The sequence below is a fragment of the Oncorhynchus tshawytscha genome, linkage group LG06 (genome assembly GCF_018296145.1).
Source record: "Oncorhynchus tshawytscha isolate Ot180627B linkage group LG06, Otsh_v2.0, whole genome shotgun sequence".
Classification (NCBI taxonomy): domain Eukaryota; kingdom Metazoa; phylum Chordata; class Actinopteri; order Salmoniformes; family Salmonidae; genus Oncorhynchus; species Oncorhynchus tshawytscha.
This window is the reverse complement of record NC_056434.1, coordinates 40,614,108-40,637,911: the sequence shown is the minus strand read 5'-3', so window position 1 is coordinate 40,637,911 and position 23,804 is coordinate 40,614,108. Positions and strand designations below refer to the sequence as shown.

The 23,804-nt window shown below is 40.9% G+C and overlaps 2 protein-coding genes across 5 annotated transcripts in view; both read right to left on the bottom strand.

The window, feature by feature from the left end:
• The window catches only part of LOC112232094 (liprin-beta-1), a 74,743-nt gene extending 58,987 nt beyond the window's left edge, over positions 1–15,756 (bottom strand). Inside the window, exons 1-2 of one of the 4 annotated variants that reach the window (XM_024398891.2) lie at positions 15,558–15,756; positions 1,922–2,006 (exon numbers count right to left, since the gene is read on the bottom strand). In XM_024398891.2, the coding sequence (XP_024254659.1) occupies positions 1,922–1,985 (64 nt within the window). In that variant the 5' untranslated portion in view covers positions 1,986–2,006; positions 15,558–15,756. The remainder of the gene's footprint in view (positions 1–1,921; positions 2,007–15,557) is intronic. The other 3 variants (XM_024398892.2, XM_024398893.2, XM_024398894.2) reach the window with 3 other exon arrangements.
• Positions 15,757–15,974: 218 nt separating this feature from the next.
• si:ch211-245j22.3 (uncharacterized protein LOC563798 homolog) lies at positions 15,975–19,550 on the bottom strand. Its single transcript, XM_024398875.2, has 5 exons — positions 19,364–19,550; positions 17,825–17,957; positions 17,245–17,394; positions 16,798–16,903; positions 15,975–16,565 (listed from the first exon to the last, which is right to left on the bottom strand). The coding sequence occupies exons 1-5, from the start codon at positions 19,432–19,434 to the stop codon at positions 16,441–16,443; spliced, it is 585 nt and encodes a 194-aa protein (XP_024254643.1). The 5' UTR covers positions 19,435–19,550; the 3' UTR covers positions 15,975–16,440.
• Positions 19,551–23,804: the final 4,254 nt, after the last annotated feature.

Genomic DNA, 23,804 nt, shown 5'->3' with positions numbered 1-23,804 from the left:
CTCCTTCTATTCTGGTTAGAGCCAGTTTGCGCAGTTCTGTGTAGGGAATCGTACACAGCATTGGAACTCTGTTCTTTTCTCCGTTCATCTTTTCCTCAATTGTGACTAGTCTCACAGTCCCTGCCGCTGAAAAACATGCCCACACCATGATGCTGCCACCAACATGCTCCACCGTAAGGATAGTGCTAGATTTCCTCCAGACATGACGCTTGGCATTCAGGACAAAGAGTTCAATCTTGGTTTCATCAGACCAGAGAATCTTTCTCATGGTCTGAGAGTCCTGTCATGTGGCTTTTACTGAGGAGTGGCTTCCGTCTGGTCACTCTACCATAAAGGCCTGATTGGTGGAGTGATGCAGAGATGGGAGAACCTTCCAAAACGAAAACCATCTCCACAGAGGAACTCTGGAGCTCTGTCTGAATGACCATTGGGTTCTTGGTCACCTCCCTGACCAAGGCCCTTCTTCCCAAATTGCTCAGTTTGGCCAGGCGGCCAGCTCTAGGAAGAGTCTTGGTGGTTCCAAACTTCTTCCATTTAAGAATGATGGCCACTGTGTTTCTGGGGAGCTTCAATGCTGCAGATTTTCTGATGCCCTTCCCCAGATCTGTGCCTCGACACAATCCTGTCTCGGCGCTCTAAGGACAATTCCTTCAAACCTCACGGCTTGATTTTTGCTCTGACATGCACTGTCAACTGTGGGACCTTATATATATACACAGGTGTGTACCTTTGGAAATCATGTCCAATCAATTGAGTTTACCACAGGTGGACTCCAAGTTGGATGATCAATGGAAACAGGATACACCTGAGCTCAATTTCAAGTCTCATAAAGGGTCTGAATATTTATGTAAATAAGGTATGTCTAACCACCTGCTCTCGCTTTGTCATTATGGGGTAGTGTGTGTAGATTAAGGATTTTGTATTTATTTCATTCATTTTAGAATAAGTGGTCTGAATACTTTCCGAATACACACGGTGTGCTAGAGTAGAAACGACAACACGATATACAGAAACTATATTGATAACGTAATAAGGCACTTACTTTGATAGGAACGCACACATGTCCAAAGTTATTAGTAGTAAGGAAAACAACAAAGCCAATGCTGTTGCCAGCAGGAAAATGTGCCAGGGATAAAAGTTTGCGCAGGTTCTATTCGAACAGAACCTGGAGATGCGCAAATGTCTGCATACTCAATCTGGGAAAACATTGGGGAAGTGCTTGGCCTCTCGTTGAAGAGAGAAGTTTGTACGGATCAGAAAAGCCTCAAACAGAAATTGTCCCCAACAGTGAAATGGGCTACTTCTATGTACATGAATGAGGCGGAAAACATCTTAATTCAAACGGTTGTTAAAAACTTAAAATTGTTAGAAAATAAGTTGAGATTGAGAAGTTGAAACATAGCCTATAGATAATTAGCAGGCAACGTGCCTTGGCTTGAGGGCAGTGCTGGTTAACTGTCCTGTGGCGTAACGATCACATTTTGGAACAGTGAGTGCATTGTGACATCACGCGCATTTAAAAAAAACTCAAGCTGGGGCGACCGTTAGAGATATTTGGAACTCATGTGTGAAAAGGTTAATTTACCAGTCTAAAAATGTTAGTCCTCATGTTGAAATATGTGTTGAAGAGCTACACTGGTTTGGCCAGGTATGACCAACAAGCCATCAGTGAGCATTATGACGCATATTTTACTGTAAATTAATTACTGTATTAACCAAGTGTCTCTGTGAAGGAGTGCTGATCTAGAGAGGATCAGGTGCCCCCTGACCATATGAGCTTATTATGACCTAGAAGTAAAAAATGACTCACTCTGTGAATACAGTCCCAAGTCTTACTGACTGATAATGTGGAGCCAGTGAATGTGACGTTGCGAGATCACTCCTTGTTCTTCCTCATGTCAATGCAAAAAGAGACCCTTACCTGCTATTATCCCATCCATCTGCTCCAAAGCTGCTGCCAACATGTCACTGGCATCAGACATCATCTTCAACACTTAGTGGGCACCCTGGGAGAGAAAGAGAAAGGGACAATGAACCATTAAGTGTTCAATATGCTTCGGATTAGGTTCGGCTAGACGAACGCGTGTGATCGCATACTCCCTTAAAAGACCTTCATTGAACATTCTGAGAAAGGAACTATAGTACCGTTTGCCACAGAGTGAAGGAAAAGTGCCAACAAGTGCTCAGCATACATAGGAACTCCTTCAAGACTTTTGGAAAAGCATTCCAAGTGAAGCTGGTTGAGAGAATGCCAAGAGTGTGCAAAGCTGTCAAGGCAAAGGGTGGCTACTTTGAAGAATCTAAAATATATATAGATTTGTTTAACCCTTTTTTGCTTACTAAATGATTCCATGTGTTATTTCATCATTTGGATGTCTTCACTATTATTCTACAATGTAGAAAATAGTCAAATAAAGAAAAACCCTTGAAAGAGTATGTGTCCAAACTTGACTGGTACTGTATATAAAAGTATGTGGACACGCATTCAAATGAGTGGATTTGGCTTTTTCAGCCACACCTGTTGCTGATAGGTGTATAAAATCAAGCACACAGCTATGCAATCTCTATAGACAAACATTGGCAGTAGAGTATGGCCTTACTTAAGAGCTCAGGGACTTTCAACGTGGCACTGTCAAAGAATGCCACCTTTCCAAAAAGTCAGTTTGTCAAATTTCTTCCCCGGTCAAATTAAAGTGCTGTTATTGTGAAGTGGAAATGTCTAGGAGCTACAACAGCTCAGCCGCAAAGTGGTAGGCCACACAAGCTCACAGAACGAGACCGCCAATTGCTGAAGCGCATGCCGCGTTAAATTCTTCTGTCCTCGGTTGCACCACTCACTACCGAGTTCCAAACTGCCTCTAGAAGCAGTGTCAGCACAAGAAGTGTTCTTCGGGAGCTTCATAAAATGGGTTTCCATGGCCGAGCAGTCGCACACCAAGATCACCATGCGCAATGCCAAGCGTCGGCTGGAGAGGTGTAAATCTCGCCGCCATTGGACTCTGGAGCAGTGGAAATACCTTCCCTGGAGTGATGAATTACACTTCACCATCTGGCAGTCCGACGGGCGAATTAGGGTTTGGCGGATGTCAGGAAAACGCTACCTGCCCCAATGCATAGTGCCAATTGTAAATTTTGGTGGAGGAGGAATAATGGTCTTAGGCTGTTTTTCATGGTTTGGGCCACTTAGTTCCAGTGAAGGGAACTCTTAAAGCTATGGCATACAATGACATTCTAGACGATTCTGTGCTTCCAACTTAGTGGCAACAGTTTTGGGAAGGCCCTTTCCTGTTTCAGCGTGTCAATGCCCCCGTGCACAAGACGAGGTCCATACAGAAATGTTTTGTTGAGATTGGTGTGGAAGAACTTGACCCCATCTGATACCTTTGGGATGAATTAGTACGCCGACTGCGTGCCAGGCCTCATTGTCAAACATCAGTGCCCGACCTCAATAATGCTCATGGCTGAATGGATACAAGTCCCCACAGCAATGTTTCAACATCTAGTGGAAAGCCTTACCAAAAGAGTGGAGGCTGTTATAGCATCAAAGGGGAAACCAACTCCATATTAATGCCAGCGACTTTGGAATGAGATGTTCGACGAAAAGGTATCCACACTACATGACCAAAAGTATGTTTGGTGCAGTATTTCTCAAGAAAAAATGTGCACAAAAACAAATAGTCTATTGTTGAATGACAAACACTTAATTGAAGAATCTGTTGACCAATGGCGATGAAGGGGTGTAGCCGTCAGCTCCGAACTTCGGCTTGCCTCGAGAAAAAAAACCTTGCCAAAGACCAAAATGTCACAAAATGTCATTATATTTATGCACAAAATGTTTTGGATGGGAAGCATGCAGCTGAAGGATACATATAATTAGGGATAGGAGTTCCCCCACTAGGGTTATGTAATACATGCCACTATTTACTTACGTTGCAGTGAGTAAAAGTTTTGTATTTGTGTGATCCCTGTGGGAATGGAACCCATGACCAGGGCATTGCTCTGTCATGCTCTTATCAACTGATCTGTGATCAGAAAATAACTGCTGCTCATAAGTATAGGCTCGTAGACCTACTTACACCTACTTACTTTAAAAATGAAATCACTACATCACTAGAGCAGTTAAGGAGATGTAAGCATTTTAAAAGGAAAATATAAAATAATGAAATGGAAACAAACCCTGGGGAGGCCAAGCTAGAGTCTAAAAGGGTAGGAAGTGAGTAGAGGAAACCCCTGCATAGAAATGTGACGCTTTCTTATCAACAGTCGGCTCAGTGTTTCACAGGGAAATCTCATTACTGGCTTGCTGACACAAAAGCCATTATACGAGATCGCCAAGAGCCAGAATATGCAAGGACACAGCCAAAACCTAGCCAAGAAATCTAGCTATGCAAGAAGAATACAATAAGAACTTAAAAGATTCCTCTTAGTCAAACATGCCTTCTGACGTTAGCCGGTCACGAAATGACACGGTTAGGTAGAATGGTTACACTAAGTAAATATTAACTGTCTGGAATACAAGTCTCGAGGGGACAAAAATATTTAAGTGCAGACTTGCAGTTAATAATAATCATGGTGGAGACATGACAAATGGAGCATCATCAAATTAGAGAAAGGTCTGCATCTCACATGGAATGTTCTCCACAACACAGGGCTCTACAGTGCGACAATTTTACTCGCATCTGAGCCAAAATATTTTGCTCTGCGACCTGGAATTTTAATTTAGGAGCACCAGAGCACCAAGAAAAATGAAGGATTCTAGCTTTATTACCTAAATATTTTTTTATTGAGCGCCTACATTTTAGGCCCACGCGTGAGCCTTGCAAAAACAGGTCAGCGTAGAGCCCTGCAACACTGTCAGTCGGCATAAAGAAGCTACAATACAGTACTACAGTGGCTCTGAGTGTATACAAGGGCAGAAAAACTACGTAAAGTAAAATGGACAAAAGGAAATGACAATTGATTGGTGCTGAGCGATTAACCAAATGTTTTTTTTTAAAACAACTGACCAACGTCGGTTCAATAATTTGAATTACATTTTTTTCTGTGATCTCAATATGCAGTTTCTCTAGAGATAAATCAGATCAAGCCCGAAATGTGCAATGTGAAGGGGGTTGTAGTTTCCAACAGGCCAATATTCTACATTGTTTAGCGCAGGAAACATGGTAATTAAGTACAATAACCATAATCCATTGCATGCCTACTTGTCTAGTCTGTATGGGGCAGACACGGAGAGAAGAATGCACAATTGACAGGGACACATTTTTTAAATGATTTTGTAAAAATCTAATCGAAACCGAACCGTCTTCAAAAAGCACCAATCGCTCAGCACTACAACTGAATCATTCATGATTGCGGTGTATTCATGATATGCCGATTGCCTACAAGTATACACATTATATACACAGTGCCTTCAGAAAGTATTCAGACTTTTTCCACATTTTGATACGTTACAGCCTCATCCTAAAATGGATTCATTAAAATATTTCCTCATCAATCTACACACAACACCCCATTTTTAGAAATGTTCCCAAATTAAAAACAGATACCTTATTTACATAAGTATTCAGGCCCTTTGCCATGAGACTCGAAATTGAGCTCAGGCGCATCCTGTTTCCACTGACATCCTTGAGATGTTCTACAACTTGATTGGAGTCCACCTGTGGTAAATTCAATTGATTGGACATGATTTGGAAAGGAACACACCTGTCTATATAAAAAAAAAAGGTCCCACAGTTGACAGTGCATGTCAGAGCAAAAACCAAGCCATGAGGTTGAAGGAATTGTCCGTAGAGCTCCGGGACAGGATTGTGTCAAGGCACAGATCTGGGGAAGGGTACCAAAATATTTCTGCAGCATTGAAGGTCCCCAACACCACAGTGGCCTCCATCGTTCTTAAATGTAAGAAGTTTGGAACCACCAAGACTGTTCCTAGAGCTGGCCGCCAGGTCAACTGAGCGAGCGGAGGAGAAGGGTCTTGGTCAGCAACACTCCCCATCCAACCTGACATAGCTTGAGAGGATCTGCAGAATGGGAGAAACCCCCCCAAATACTGGTGTGCCAAGCTTGTAGCGTTATACCAAATTAGACTCGAGTCTGTAATCGCTGCCAAAGGTGCTTCAACAATGTACTGAGTAAAGGGTCTGAATACTTATGTAAATGTCATCACTTTTTAAAATGTTTATAAATGAGCAAAAAACATTTTAAAAACCTGTTTTTGCTTTGTCATTATGGGGTACTGTCTGTAGATTGATGAGGGAGAAAAACATTTTTTTAATCAATTCTAGAATAAGGCTGTAACCTAACAAAATGTGGAAAAAAAGTCAATGGGTCTGAATACTTTGAAGGCACTGTAACTGTAGGCTTTACTGGACCAGAATCATGGTGAGATTTTGAAGATGTGCATAGGTTATGTTCCTCTGTTGGTTAATACAAATAGCCTGAAATACTTTGATTCAGTAGCAAACTTTTAAACAACTTTTGAGCAGCAATGTAGCAAATCCAGAGCAGTCTTAAACCAAAGCCTCAGCAGCAGCTCCCTACTGTACACCTTAATGAGCAGCTCTGTTGATAAGCCTGTCATTTCATAAGCTATCCACCCAGATATTACACCCAGTCTGCACAGAGGCAATGGGATGGAAGTTCTTCAGTGGATGAAAGGAGAAAACTCTCAAATGACACATTTTACACCTATTTTATTATAGATTTAGCTGTTAGAGAGTTTGGCCAGGAAGAGAAGACATGTGGTGTTGTGAGAAGTACTCCAGGTTTAATTAGACTGTACATAACAACAATCAGTAATAGGGAGTTGTTGTTTTTTTTCCACGGGTGCACATGTTTAAGACTCATTAATAAGAAAACGAAAACTCACACACCGTTTTGGCTGGAACAAGACCCTCACAGAAGGAGGATAACAAACAATGTAAATGTGCGGCAGCATCACAAGTAGCCCCTTTTTTTTTCTCCCCACTCTTAAAATGGTTGCTTCTGTTCAAACACGGACACAGTTGTTTTAATACAGGCAGGAGGTGGGGTTCATATTCACATCCAAATGAGAAATAGGATTTCCTTGTTGTGCTTGAGGTGAAATGTTGGCCAAAGTTCAGCCCTTCCTGTGTTCCCCGGGTAACCCTGTCAGGTGTGGGTCATTGGACACATTTAGGATAAGAACTAAGACATTTAGCCTACTTATTGACACTGAGTGAGCTGCCGCTATGGACACTGGACACTTTGTTTTGGAGATCAGTGAGGAAACATCTTCTGGGCCATAGATTGTACAAATGCCAAAAAAGCACAGCAGGGCCATTCTTTCAGTCTAGCTTCCCGATCAAAAGGCTGCGCACACACACACACACACGATATCAGCTCTGACAATCTTCATCAATGCAAGTAACAATACAGGCCTTTTCTATGTCAAAATTACATTCAAAATGAATCAGTCCATCAGTTCAACTGTCCAGCATGTTAGGACACTGCTTTACGATTTGAGTCGATGTGGTCCTGCCCACTTCAACCATCCCACTGACCCACTCACACAGTGCAGTGTTCTCCAGAGCCTGTGATACTCCACTCCTGAGTCACACACTCCTGAGAGCTTTCCTTCACCGGCTGTTGCCTTACTAGAGGTGTGTCGACCTGGCCATACTCATAATTGTATCCGTAATGACAGTTGATAGTCGGATCGGATGATACTCATGATCGTAAAACACTTAAGTGTTTTAATATGCCTAACTAGGAGGTTGGCAAAATATTCTTCCTGCATGTTTATAGATTTAAACAAGCGGCAGATTAATAACAGTGTGCAGAGGGGTGTGTGTGTGTGTCTGTGTCCTCAATTTACAGTGGGCAGACAGGTTTGCCGTCACCCAGAGGCGTTCCTGATCAAGGATAATAAAATCAAATAAAAACTCGGATCATAATTGTATCAGGACAATTGCTCATATCCGTTACGACTCGTCTGACGACTTGGCACCAGACCTGGGCAGAAAAAAGTTGTAGTTTATTTGAAAATACAAACTTTTCAAATACTTGAGGTAGTCGAATATAGTTGATATAGAGTTTCAACTAAAAAGGCAATTTTTTTCTTTGATATTCAAATACAGGTCTCAGAAAAACAAATAATATTTGAAGGTATTTTAATATATGCAAGTTATTTGAAATCAAACAAATATGTATTTGACAGCAGCCAAATATTTGATGGAAAACCAAAAACAAGTCAATTAAAATTAAATTAGTCTAAATATATGATAAGCACATGGTTTGGAGGGCCCTTAGATATAAATCTTAATATAGCCTATAGCCTACAATTAAATACATTAGGGTCATGGAATCACCTCAACATTTGAGTAGACCACTTAGGCAGCTTCAAAATTACTAACAAATATATTTTCAGGACTGAGACATCAGGAAATACAGTAACACTTGACATCTAGTTCTTACACGTGTTGTAACTTTGGGATTATGACAATATCACATTGTTGTTACATAAGATGTTGGAAATAGCTTTATAATTGCATAATAATAGAGTTATTACATAAGTGATATAAGAAAGTCACTATACAGTAGTAACAAATCTCAGCTCATTACTAGGGTATTAAAATGCAATTAGAAAAGTCTTGTAACATGCACAAGAACAGATTCATGTTAAGTTTTACTGAGAATCCTAACAGTAAAAAAAAAATTCTTAAGTGTCAAAAAGAAACTAAATATCACAAAACTGCCTTCTTGAATCAACTACACCCGAGGTTGGTGGAATATCATGTTAGTTTGTATTATTAAAAAACTATCCCTTCAAAGATGGTAAAGTATGTGTTTGAAACAAGAACACTTACCCTCAGATGGATATTCAAAGTTGTTTTTGCAAAGCATCCAACTTGTTATTTGCAAATGGCTTTAAATTACTCTGCAGTATTGTCAGGTGTAATAAAATTAATTGTAGCTTTCAAACGTTTCAGTTGCATGTTGAAAGAGTCATACAGTAGTTGAGGGTCAACTTATTTATAATTACAGTTGGAGTCGGAAGTTTACATACACCTTAGCCAAATACATTTAAACTCAGTTTTTCACAATTCCTGACATTTAATCCTAGTAAAAATTCACTGTTTTAGGTCAGTTAGGATCACCACTTTAATTTAGAGAATGTGAAATGTCAGAATAATAGTAGAGAGAATTATTGATTATTCATTGATTATTATTCAGCTTTTATTTCTTTCATCACATTCCCAGTGGGTCAGACGTTTACATACGCTCAATTAGTATTCGGTAGCATTGCCTTTAAATTGTTTAACTTGGGTCAAATGTTCTGGGTAGCTTCCCACAATAAGTTGGGCCCATTCCTCCTGACAGAGCTGGTGTAACTGAGTCAGGTTTGTAGACCTCCTTGCTCACACACAATTTTTCAGTTCTGCTAATACATTTAAGGGATTGAGGTCAGGGCTTTGTGATGGCCACTCCAATACCTTGACTTTGTTGTCAGGCCATTTTGCCACAACTTTGGCAGTATGCTTGGGGTCATTGTCCATTTAGAAGACCCATTTGCGACCAAGCTTTAACTTCCTGACTGACGTCTTGAGATGTTGCTTCAATATATCCACATCAATTTCTTCCTTCATGATGCAATCTATTTTGTGAAGTGCAGCAATCCCTCCAGCAGCAAAGCACCCCCACAACACGATGCTGCCACCCCAATGCTTCACGGTTGGGATGGTGTTCTTCGGCTTGCAAGCATCCCACTTTTTCCTCCAAACATAACGATGGTCATTATGGCCAAACAGTTCAATTTTTGTTTCATCAGACCAGAGGACATTTCTCCAAAAAGTATGATCTTTGTTCCCATGTGCAGTTGCAAACCGTAGTCTGGCTTTTTTGGGGGGGATCTGAGGACCCATGCCAAATCTTTTCAGTCTCCTGTTTTGTCGTGCCCTCTCAACCTGCTCCACTACAGCCCTGTCGATGAGAATGGGGGCGTGCTTGGTCTTCCTTTTCCTGTAGTCCATAATCATCTCATTTGTCTTGATCACGTTGAGGGAGAGGTTGTTGTCCTGGCACCACACGGCCAGGTCTCTGTCTCGTCGTTGTCAATGATCAGGCCTGATTGGAAAGGTCCCACAGTTGACCGTACAATACTTTCTGAATGCACTGTAGGCTTGCCATAAAGTGGTTGAATACTTAATGATGCAAGACCTTTCAGTTTTAAACAAAAATGACTGACATGGATGGGGTATTGCGTGTAGGTAAGTGACAGAAAATCTCAATTTAATCAATTTTTAATTCAGGCTCTTACAACAAAATGTGATAAATGTCAAGGGGTGTGAATACTTCTGAAGGCACTGTAATTTGGGGCTAATCAGCAAGTTTGACAGAAATCCTTTGAATGACTTTAAATACTTCCAAGAGCCTAAAACCCTTTAATCTCCCCCTGAAATGTAATTCCAGAGTTTCTGGTAACTCTAAAATGATTAACTTTCAGAAGCATACGCATTTCTAAATAGTTGGGATTTGTATTAGGCCCATGGTTGAAGTAATTTCAAAAGCAATAATCCAAAACTCAGGTGGCCAAAAATAGGACTAAATCATTTCACAGAGCCAAAGACAATCAACATCAGTGACACAAACTGTCAATAAAGCATATAACAAAAGTCAGTCCTGTTTATTTGTAAAAAGTTGCATCTTCAATGATTTAGCCTAAGCTGCAGACATTCAAAGCTTCAGAGAATCACAGAGGGCGAGTGGAGAATTAACTTGACTTGTCTCAAGGTGGAATTTGTCCACAAGTCTGCTTTTATTTTGTCTCTTCACATGTCAGACAAACAGAATTAGATGGTAGACTGCACTCGACTCAGCACAATCCAGAAAGACCATGAAAGGTTGAGGCAAATACGCTATTAGTGATAGCAGTGCTGTCACTGTGCATTGGAGGAACCATGGAAAAACTAGAATCCGGACAATTAACAGTAAGGCTAAGATCTAATAAGCCACAACGTCACAGAACCAACAGCCGTAACAATCCACAGCTAAGACTGCACATGTCCTGCATCCTTTCTGCGGGAGCAATTTGTTTACAATGTCTCATGATGCTATTCAATCAAAGTCAAAGACACAATCTGTGATGTAGCCCAACTCAAAACCCCTATTTCAGCACATCCCTGAAGACAAATAGTGGCCTGCCTGGCTGACACCTGCCAAACACTTGGCCCCTCACACTTCAAACAGACAGGCATCTCCACACCAGATGTGCTCACTGCTCTGAAGCCTGCTGCCCACTTGTCATCCACTTTAAGTTCACAAGTTCACGAATCATGTCTGAACACTTCCATCTGAGCGGTTCTGACATTAAATCATCCTCCAAGGCCTCTATGCATTCAATGTGTTAGTGCTGTGTACGAAACAGCTCGACAAGACTTCCTAACAAAGCATGCTTAATGACGGTAATGCTTTTACTCTGCAGCTATGTTCCACTCATCGCTCATGAACAACTGTCTGCAGCCAGCCTGTACAAGACATGGGTTCAAATACTATTTGAAATCATTTTAAAGTCATCTAGGCCTCAGCGGGTGTTTCTCAAATTGCATACTGCCATTCTCCAAACACGCAAATTGGAGCACGGAATGGTCCAAATGAAAGTATGCGAAATAGAACACGGCGGGCACTTCTCGAATGCGTACTCAGTTTGTACATATTTTGAAGCATGCATCAATGCAAGCTTCAACTGAAAGTATGCCCAGAAATATGCCCCAACCACAAAGAATTACACAACATTTCTTGAAATCAATGGCAGACATTATTTGAGCTTAAGCGAGACAGTATTACACTCCAACTTTGGAATTAAATGTTGCCCGACTACAATATTTGATCTTGATATGTTAATAAATACATGCCATTTAAATTTTGACATCTTTACCTGCCTACAATACCCACCGTAGTGTGCGTAGATCGTAAGTCAATAGGGCTAACTGGCTAGCTACTACTGTTAGCTTGCCAGATAGCCACAAATAATTGTTAGTTAGCTAGCTACCCACAAAGAATTGACATCTACCTTACATAACATTAGTTTTAGGTCATTTTTTCCTGCTAAAGTATCTGGTTAGCTACTTTATTACATTTCACATCTTGCTAGCTGATAGTTGTGTAGTAAAACATTTGCTTTGTGTATATCTTATTTTGACTATCGTTGCCATTGTCCTGGCTGGAAGAAGGTTCAGTGAATGGGTAAGTCCATAGCAAGTCAATAGGGCTGGCTGGCTACAAAGAATTACTATCTTGCGACCCAGTGAATGGGGAGGTGCAGAGTGAGGTAATACAGTAGGAGGAGTGCGAGTGCTTCTCAAATGTAATGTTTTATGCGTTCTCCACACAAGAACGTACTCAAGAGAACATCCTCTGAGAATGCACTAGGAGCATGAGCGTGTGGTGCACGGTAGCATGCATATTGAGAACCACCTAGTGTGTTCCATAACTACTAAGTGCAAGAAGACACACGATCAACTGTTGTTGATGCTGAAGGGGGTTTGAACTGACAAACAAAGACTATAGGGACGGTTGCAAAGAAATCACAATGACAATACCAAGCGACAACACTGCACAGTAATGGCAGTTGTCTGATTGAATATGCTTTTCAGACCTACTGTACTGAGTAAAAACATTGCTCAACAGTCACTCACAAACACTATTGTCCTCAAGAAGCAACTTCAGGCATGTAATCATCTCACTAATGGCTTTTCAGATCCAGCTTTGCGCCCTTCAGGCTGAGAAAGCATCACAACCCATCCTCTGCACACCACAGTGCACCAAGCTCATCCTGGGTCGCATTCATTTGTCACCAAATGGAAGAAAATGGACTAAAACAAGAAGGGACAACCTGGACAATAAGAAATGCTCATTTTCATTTCAGTGGCGAAGCGTTTTAAAGCGATTTCCCCCGCGTTCCCTGATGAGCACAGCATACAAACCCCTGTCCTATGTTGAACTCTGCCTGTCTGACTAACAGAGAAAACCCTCTCTTGGCACATGCTTCAGAAAAACACTAGCCTGAGGGCCACTCGTCTGGGAAGAAAATAAGCATTTATGGCAGCCATGCAACTCTGGGAGCTGGCTCTGAATCCCAAGAGACTAAGCTGAAATGCATTGCTATGCGTTGTTTCTCTGGCAATAAAGAGGTCCGCATGGGAGAGAGGAATTTACGATCTTGGCACCGATCCCCATGTGTGCTGCACAGTATTCTGCCAGACTGCCAGGGAGGGAGGGACAGTACTGTTGACCCAGTCAATGTTAAAATAATAGAAAATCTAACAATACTCAATCATAAACATCTGATTCAGCCAGAGCTGGATCCACCAAAGACATTCTTCATAGATACGCTTGGCTTTCCTCATAGGATTTCATTTCTTGAGACATATGCCTTGAATAAACCACTTTTACACATTTACAACCCAGAACTGAGTCTGTTTGACCCACTTTGAGCCTAGCTTTCTTACCCTATGATCTTCTCCTCTTAGCTCAAAGAAGGAATGTACTCCCCAGCACAGGAAATAGCAAAGTACTGGTATCACTGTACTGAGGATGAATGACAGAGAAGGTAATCACAATATTATGTGACAGCGCACTAGAGGTTACCTAGATCTTGACTGTCAGAAAAGTGTGGGTTTTTTTTCACTTCATGCCATGCTCTTGCTATTCAGCACCTTATTTTAGTACGCAGTATTAGCTGTGTTCTAGCTGTGTCTTTATTGTACACTTGGTTCCCCAATCAATCAACATGTGATTTTCTTTAGTATATTTCTCTATTGTAAATGCCCCATTTATATATGTCAATGTACGTGCCACACACACAGTGCCAGTATGGCAACAAGTTGCTATTTACACCTGTGATGTCCTCAAGTTCAGAGCTGTCCAGAGTTATTCCCACCTGCATGTGATCATGGCATTTCTATTCTCCACAGGCAGCAGATGCAGTCGAGCCATCCAGGGCAGGCAGCCTCTAGGACACTGGCTGATCTGAAATAAACTCCCAGCTATTTCAAACCTGGTCTGGGTGAGGGGGGAAAATATATCACACATTTCATACCCCACACAACTATATGAATGGTTAAAAGCTAATGATCAAAAAGGGGCCTTCCCCTATGTCAATATATAGCTTAGTTTACTGTAAGAATACTGCATCTCTATGGCATTTTTATGTGCACATGGTGCAAGACAAGAGCTACAACAACAAAAAAGTATGAAGTTTCAGAGAAAATCAGAGACAGCTGTGAGCTAAAATAAATAGTTTGAATGTGATGACAAGCATCTGAATACGTTTTTTTTTTTTTTACAGAGTTCTGAAGTGTCTATGTTTTGCCACATGCATGCCTTGTTCAGTTGGTTGGAGGACTTATAGCTACTCTTTTAGGTAGCATGAAAGACATTATTTTAACATTACTCAGCAGTTGTTCAAGTTTGGAATTTAAAAAATAGCATTCCAATTTGGCCTGCTCTAGAACAGGTCATACTCAAAAGCCAAGTAACCTATGCCTGATAAGAAGAGAACATACCAAGGACGCCATTGAACTGATTGATTTTACCATCGACTTCTATTTGCTATTGTGCAGTGTAGAGGAGAACAACCTCTGACATGAAGGGGTTCCCTGACTTTTGAACCAGGGTTGGACATCTGTGGAAAAAGACAGGAGGAGACCAGTGCTCTGAATATGGGGCAAACTAATCATTACCTCAATTTGCCCAACATCCGTGAGTGATACCAAAAATGTGTTGTCTTTGACTAGTTGGCTATTAGCTGCAGTAGACTCCTTTTGAGATGCATTCTCTACCCGAAAAGCCAATGCAGAAATATTAACACATTTAAAAAATATATATAACAGAATATAATAGAACATGTCATTATCACAGTTGACTTGACTACTGTCTGGATTGGAGCAATGAGCAATCGACCAAAACAAACCACGAAAATCATTAGTTACAGTTGAGATTGTGTCTAGGTCTATAAACTCTACCCTGTAAGGTTAGAGAAAACTATTTATCAAGCTGAATCTGGGTGAGAACATTCGTGGCAATCTGTAAAAACACTGCTGTCTGTGTTGCAAAATCGTTAACATGCTATTGATGAATGGCCGCAAGTGTTTGAAAGCATCTCAAAGCGGTCTGTAGCTGTCTGTAGTGAAATGTTATAATACTTCAAACCTAACAAAAGCAATGTAGGGACAAGCCACGTTGCTGACTACATTGTATCTTAGGTTTTAATTATTACTACTTTTCACTGGAACAAACTCCTTTGACGTAGGCTAAATGCATTCACTGGATCAAAATAAATGCTGTCTGAAGGCAAATAACTGTAGAAGCAATTACTCGAAAATGATTAAGACAAGTTCCCTGGCAAATAAATCAACGTGCAAAGATAATATTGAAACAATGCCATTATTAAAATGGCAAAGATTAGAACGAGACGGATAACAGTAACATTACAACGTCTGTCAACGTTGTTGCCAACTTCTGCGTTGAATCACAGCAGACGCTACGCAATAAGACAGAGTTAGATGGATACAAAACTGCGTAAATGTCGCACTTACCTAAACTCTGCTTGACTCTTAGTTACAACTTGCAAATGTATATCAACCTACTGAAATAAAAACATAGAAATGCCTCTACTTTATCAACTGATCACGGTTTTCCCGCTACAATGCCTGCCCGCTGCGTTGCCTCTTCCCTACGCCATGTCAAAAATGGGAGTTGAGTGGAAAGTTGGAAAGTGGAAACGTCATTGAATGTACATCCCGCCCCGCTCCGGATTGGATTGGTTTGGGAAGAGTCATTTCTCTGGGATCTTTTCCGTGTTTCGGATGTGCCTGTCAATCAACTTTGAAAAAGCAAGATGTTCCCATGTGGTCTGAAGGGAAATTGTCTGTAAATGTATTTCATCGTTACTTTACAAATGTCAGTGTTTTATCGTCCTTCTTTCTGCTCGTAAATATAAGGGATAACTAAGATGCCATTTCCCACACATTTTATTTGGCTTGTATTATGTCTCAGACACAGACACTGCTAAAATAAGTGTTGTTATACAAGAGGACAGAGTAAAACTACATAATGTGAAATAAATGTCAGCTAGAAAACACTAATGAGCCTTTTTAAATAGTGTGAGGACAGAATAAAACGGCAAAAAAAATCAAATAAATATGTATAGCTTACACAAAGTAAGAAAAAAATCACATCTTAAACCTAATTAATAGAATGGCATTTTGTTCAGAAATGGTAGTAGGCTATAGAAATGCGCTCAAGACCTGTAACGCCATGTAAACACTTTCATGTAGTTTTGGCTTTTGGAAACAGTTGAAGCATTACAAATATAGCTAGATTACATATATTGTCTCAGCCCAGTTCAGTTCATCAGCTGACATCCAAGGTAGAATGAAACGAAACTCTGGATCCACAGCACCTCTCTGTCTGTCCTTACTAAAGCAAGATGTGGCCCTTGGGGGGCCTCTCAACCTTCACAGTGTTGGGGTCACACTCCAGCATTTCCCTTATCCACTCATCATCCAGGGCCCCCTCGATGAACTCCTCCAGGCTGATGATGGCTGAATAGAATAGAATAATAAAAAATATGTTTACAGCCTTGTATTGGCTGCACACTCACAAGACTAAGATACAATCACAAGTCCCAGAACATAGAGTTCAAGGCAGGGGTGGATGATTACAGTAGAAGCAGAATAATGGCAGCAATAGGTAACCAGCTGAGGATGCTAAAAGTTTTATAACCGTAAATTAGGATTATGTCTGTTTTTGGAATGGTTTCTGTGCAGTCCTCACCATTGTTGTCTTTATCCAATCTTGCAAATATCCTGTTGGTGCACTCCTCAGCTGTAAGCGGGTTAGGCTTGGTGAGTGAGGCTGCCACGCTCATCTTGTACACAGCCTGTAAACAGAGATCATACACATTGTTGTGAAATTGGACATCTAGCGCCATCTAGTGAATAACAACAAGCACAGTTATGTCTGCTATGAATGCCGCTAGTGCAAGTGCCACTGCCAGTGCAAAGCAGTGCCAGTAGGCTCCCACAGCAGCCACACAAATTCCAGTCATGAATTATCCTGAGAGGTACTCTGAATTTGAGCAAATATTTTTTGAGTAAAGGTAAAGAACAGTAACATTGTTCAATTTGCATCCTCCCACTGTGTCCTAGCATTGCACCTTCCAGTTGGAACCACAAAATGAAATATAATGTATTATGTTATATATCTATGGTTAGGACCTACCTGCATGATCTCCAGCATCTCCCTGCGTGATATGGCTCCATCTTTGTCTTTATCGTAGAGTTTAAAGGACCAGCGTAGTTTCTCCACTGGGGTACCTTCAATCAGCATACTGATGGCTTTCACATACTCCCGGAAGTCAACAACCCCATCCTGTGGATAACCACAGAAACTCAGTTTCACACACAGTGATAAGCATTCCAGTAAATCTTTACATTAAGTTTCCCTTATACCTGTGTGGTAACGCCTGTTCCCAATTCCACTTGTGCAATAACCAAATAATGTTTAATTCCACTACTATGCAATTACCAGGAAATTATTTGTAGTACATTTCTAACTTACTAGCAACATATTAATACAATGTTGTTATAGAATAGTTAGTGTGATACTACACAGGTACACAATGTAAATTATTTCCAGTATTTTGTAAAGAAATATGTCAATAGCAGTGCACCTATACAGAGCTGATATGCAGTCTGTTTTAAGGATGGCTAACACTTTTCAGATTTTCAGACGGGAAAGAATTAAAGATAAGAAACGTAAAAAGACGTAAAGATGAGAAAAGTTTGTTTTTGGTGCCTACCCCATTATTATCCAAGGTACGGAATATCTGCTCCGCATACTCAGCTGACTCATTGCCCACAGTACCCTTACAGAAGTGTCTCCGGAACTCATGCAGAGTGATCAGTCCACTAGGGCACTCATTCATAAATGTTCTATCACAAATAAACACAAGCAAAGAAAGAACACAGACAAAAATGTTTTAAAATGGAAAGATTTACTCCTCTTAATGATAAAAGTAGATCTCATCAATCAACAGTGTAAAATTATATAGACTCAGATGTATCGTGAATAATGGATTTACATGTATTATTATTTATTTATTTAACTTGGCAAGTCAGTTCACAAATTATTAATTCTAATGACGGCCTACACCGGCCAAACCCGGACGATGCTGGGACAATTGTGCGCCGTCCAATGGGACTCCCAATCACGGCCTGATGGGATGCAGCCTGGATTCAAACCAGGTACTTTAGTGACGCCTCTTGCACTGAGATGCTGTGCCTTAGACAGCTAAGTCAAAAAAACAGCTTCAACAGTGGCTCTTTAATAACCTGGAGTGGTTTAATAAGGCTGAAAGCTTCTTTACATCCTGGCAGGTGAGTGTTAGGGTAATTAGGCTAAACTATCACTGATAACCCACTGGGCACAGACGTCAATTCAGCGTCTATTCCAGGTTGGTTCAAACTCATGTTATTGTAATGATGTGGAAACAACATTGATTCAACCAGTGTGTGCTCAGTGGGAAGCCATTTCAGGACACTTCTATTTAAGCCGTCCAGCAAAAGATTGATGGAAAATTGCAAACAATTGTAGCTATTTGAGACTTTTAACAGAAGTGTACAATTTGACTTTTCACTGTCCTTTTCTGAAATAGACTTATAATTTTAAATACTTTTGTCATTAAACTGTTCAATGGATTTCTAAATCTACATGAGGTTCAATGTGTAATACAGTAGATTGCTTTTCTTGCCTTTAGTTGAATGGGCTTTGGTTTTTATGGTCACTTTTCTAAGTGGTTATCTATAAACGATGCAAACACTTCAATGGGGCAGAAGTCTGTGTGATGTTGTGATTCTGGATGGCCCGATAGCTAGCAACAATGACAAGAAGCTGCCATGTGGAGAATCGTAGGTAGCTCGTGTTAGCTAGTTTTATGTTGTTGATACCATGTCTTGTTTTTAGCTGTTTTGACTGATTTCAAGTCTATGCTAATATGGCAAAACATTTGCTGGCTAGCTAAAAAACAACTGTACAATGTATTTGAGAGACAACAAGTGCTCACTGTGCACATTTATTTATGTTTTCAATAAACATTGAAGACAAAATATAGTTTACATGTTGTCAACAATCAAATCCAACCCCGTCTATGTTGCCCCATAGTTGAGCACGCATCAGTTTCTTTGCTAAACAACCAACCCATCTATAGTTGACTGCCATCATTCATGAACCAGACAAAATCAATATTTAACTTCAGAAGTCCTTAAAATAACAATCAATTAAGATCTTTAAAACACAAATTGATATTTTGAATGTAGATAAAATTAGATACAAGTCTTACCTTAACCACTCATAGAGCTCTGTGACATAGGTGGTTCCTCTCCTGCAGGGTAGAGAGGCAGCTCGTCCCATCCTCAACAGAATGGATCCTCCACAGTGCTGACTTTATATATACACCTGGGCCTGTATTCACAAAGCATCTTAGAGTAGCAGTGCTGACCTAGGATCAGGTCCCTCCCGTCTATGTCATTTTATTTGTCATGATTTGGAAGGCAAAACTAGTCCTAGATCAGCACTCCTACTCCGAGGTGCTTTATGAATACGGGACTATCCCAGCTTACCCTGGGCACACTTAATCACACTTACCAGTGCCCTATCATCACATTTGAGAAATTAGGGAAATGTAATCCCTCTAGTACGGAGGCAAAAAGGAGGAGTGGGAAGGAGTGAGGTTGAGATAAAAGTAATTACCCAAAAAGCAGCTGTAGTCATGAGTGACCTAGTTTTTAGCCTTACAGGGATGTTGACGAAGTAAGTCTATGGATTGAAAGAGTACATTTGTACAGACAGGAAACAACAACAACATTGATTTCATATGTAGTGTGCACATGTGCATGTGTACCAAAAGACAACTGTGGTAAAAGGAAAATAATGTTTATTAAAAACCTTTTTTACAAGACAGCTTGGAGAGATGTATTCTCTGCCACAAACCAGAACTGTTGAAGCAGCAAGAATGCCTTGAAAATTTAAGTGCCTCATAATAAGCCCACCAATAAAACAAACAAAACAGATATATAAAAAAACAGACAAAGGTGATTGTGAATCAAATCAAATCAAATGTGTTTATGTAGCCATCAGCTGATATTATACATCAGCTGATATCTCAAAGTGCTGTACAGAAACCCAGCCTAAAACCACAAACAGCAAGCAATGCAGGTGTTGAAGCACGTTGGCTAGGAAAAACTCCCTAGAAAGGCCAAAACCTAGGAAGAAACCTAGAGAGGAACCAGGCTATGAGGGGTGGCTAGTCCTCTTCTGGCTGTGCCGGGTGGAGATTATAACAGAACATGGCCAATATGTTCAAATGTTCATAAATGACCAGCATGGTCAAATAATAGGTCTGGGACAGGTAACACGTCCGGTGAACAGGTCAGGATTCCATCGCCGCAGGCAGAACAGTTGAAACTGGAGTAGCAGCATGGCCAGGTGGACTGGGGACAGCAAGGAGTCATCATGCCAGGTAGTCCTGAGGCATGGTCCTAAGGCTCAGGTCCTCCAAGAGAGAAAGAAACAGAGAGAGAGAATGAGAGAGAGCATACTTAAATTCACACAGGACACTGGATAAGACAGGAGAAGTACTCCAGATACTGTATAACAAACTGACCCTAGCCCCCCGACACATAAACTACTGCAGCATACATACTGAAGGCTGAGACAGGAGGGGTCAGGAGACACCATCCGTTGATACCCCCGGAAAGGGCCAAACAGGAAGGATATAACCCCACCCACTTTGCCAAAGCACAGCCCCCACAACACTAGAGGGAAACTTCAACCACCAACTTACCATCCTGAGACAAGGCCGAGTATAGCCCACAAAGATCTCTGCCACGACACAACCCAAGGGGGGGCGCCAACCCAGACAGGATGATCAAATCAGTGACTCAACCCACTCAAGTGATGCACCCCTCCTAGGGACGGCATGAAAGAGCACCAGTAAGCCAGTGACTCAGCCCTTGTAATAGGGTTAGAGGCAGAGAATCCCAGTGGAAAGAGGGGAACCGGCCAGGCAGAGACAGCAAGGGAGGTTTGTTGCTCCAGAGCCTTTCCGTTCACCTTCACACTCCCGGGCCAGACTACACTCAATCATATGACCCACTGAAGAGATGAGTCTTCAGTAAAGACTTAAAGGTTGAGATCGAGTTTGCGTCTCTCACATGGGTAGGCAGACCATTCCATAAAAATGGAGCTCTATAGGAGAAAGCCCTGCCTCCAGCTGTTTGCTTAGAAATTCTAAGGACAATTAAGGAGGCCTGCGTCTTGTGACCGTAGCGTACGTGTAGGTATGTACGGCAGGACCAAATCAGAGAGATAGGTAGGAGCAAGCCCATGCAATGCTTTGTAGGTTAGCAGTTAAACCTTGAAATCAACCCTTGCCTTGACAGGAAGCCAGTGTAGGGAGGCTAGCACTGGAGTAATATGATACATTTTTTTGGTTCTAGCCACGATTCTAACAGCAGTATTTAGCACGAACTGAAGTTTATTTAGTGCTTTATCCGGGTAGCCGGATATTATATTTTGAAGCTGTAGATGAATGTGTCACTGTGAATGTGTCCCTAACTAGCCTCCCTTCTGAACAAATAGCGCTTCTCAGAGCCCACAGCTACTGTAAATGGCCTTGCTTAATACCTCTTAAGGATAGACCCCATTTTTTCAAATTTTCGTCTAAAATTACATACCCAAATCTAACTGCCTGTAGCTCAGGACCTGAAGCAAGGATATGCATCTTCTCGGTAACATTTGAAAGGAAACACTTTGAACTTTGTGGAAATGTGAAAGGAATGTAGGAGAATATAACAGAATAGATCAGGGAAAAGAAAAGAAACCAACCATTCTTTTGTATTTTTTTTGTACCATCATATTTGAAATGCAAGAGAAAGCCCATAATGTATTATTCCAGCCCAAGTGCAATTTAGATTTTGTCCACTAGATGGCAGCAGTGTATGTGCAACGTTTAAGACTGATCCAATGAACCATTGCATTTCTGTTTAAAATGTTGTATCAAGACTGCCAAATTGTGCCCAATATGTTTATTAATAACGTTTCATGTTAAAAATTTTGCACTCTCCTCAAACAATAGTATGGTATTATGTCACTGTAACAGCTACTGTAAATTGGACAGTGCAGTTAGATTAACAATAATTTAAGCTTTCTGACAATATAAGATATGTCTATGTACTGTGAAATTTTCTTGTTACTTACAACCTCACGCTATTTGCATTAGCCTTCGTTATCTCACCCATCCCGTGGAAGGGATACTGATCCCAAAGAAGTTTTTAAGTGTGGCTAGACTAACAGGTTACCGGTGACACTTTATGTTTAATGGTTAGGCTTCTCATTCACACGCTTACACACACCTGTCTGTCTTAAAGGCAAAAAACACCTTCGTCATTAACCCCCAAAAAGTTGAAAAACAAACTTCTAAAAGGATATGAAAGCTGCATGCAATGTGATAGCTGAGCAGGACAGAAAAGGAAAGAAAAATTAGTAAATCTAAAAATCTACCCTGGATAAGACTTGATATTTTAAACTGGGACAGGAGCAATGGAGGTTGACTCGAACCAAAGCACAGAACAGTATTTCACTTCCACTCAATGCCACCACACAACAACAATAAGGTGGGCTTTAGGCCTACTGTACAAACTCGCACTTTAACAGTCTCAATTCAGGGCATTCACAAAAATAGAACAATTCATTTAGTGAAAAACGAATCTTTAAATCTAAAACAGATATAATCAGATGTTTGTCTTTCTTAGGACCAGCCTGTATTTATGGCACATGTTTTCACACCTCACGGTTTGTTTGCTTGTTGAGAATGAGCTGTGTTGAATAAGGCTCTATTATGGCTCTACTGTCCGTGCCATAATCTTTGATCATGCTCGTGATTGCCCGGATTTGACATGCAAGTGGCAACCAATCGTGTGACATCCCCGCTTGATCCCATGATTCAATAAACAGTCGATAGGGAAAATGCCCTTCTATTCAATGTGTTGAGAAGTGAGGTGGGATTTGTGAGTTTACGTAGTATACGTCTCAGGAAGTGGATGGCGACAAATTCTTTCCTTTTAAACTCAGAGATGCTAGTTCTAGATCCCAAGAAACAAAGAAATCTGCTGTTGGTTTTGACAAGTAATCTTGATGGTTGTACATTCGTGTCAAATAAAACTGTGAAGGACCCCCTATGACTCTGGACCCTGATCTCTTCTGATTGCAAAAATCTGAAACTTCTGGTAAAAAAATGATGCAGAAAAGTTCATCGATGCTTTTGTCACTTCTAGAATAGACTACTGCAATGCCCTACTTTCCGGCTACCTGGATAAAGCACTAAATAAACTTCAGTTAGTGCTAAACATGTCTGCTAGAAATTTGACTAGAACCAAAAAATGTGATCGTATTACTCCAGTGCTAGCCTCTGGCTGGCTTCCTGTTAAGACTGGGGCTGATTTCAATGTTTTACTGCTAACCTAGAAAGCAATACATGGGCTTGCTCCTACATATCTCTACGATTTGGTCCTGCCGTACATACCTACACGTACGCTACAGTCTCAAGACGCAAGCCTCCTTATTGTCCCTAGAATTTCTAAGCAAACATATGTATATGGGCAGGGCTTTGCCTATCTGTGTGAGAGATGCAGGCTCGGTCTTGACCTTTCAGTCTTTACTGAAGACTCATCTCTTCAGTAGGTCCTATGATTAAGCGTAGTCTGGCCCAGGGGTGCGAAAGT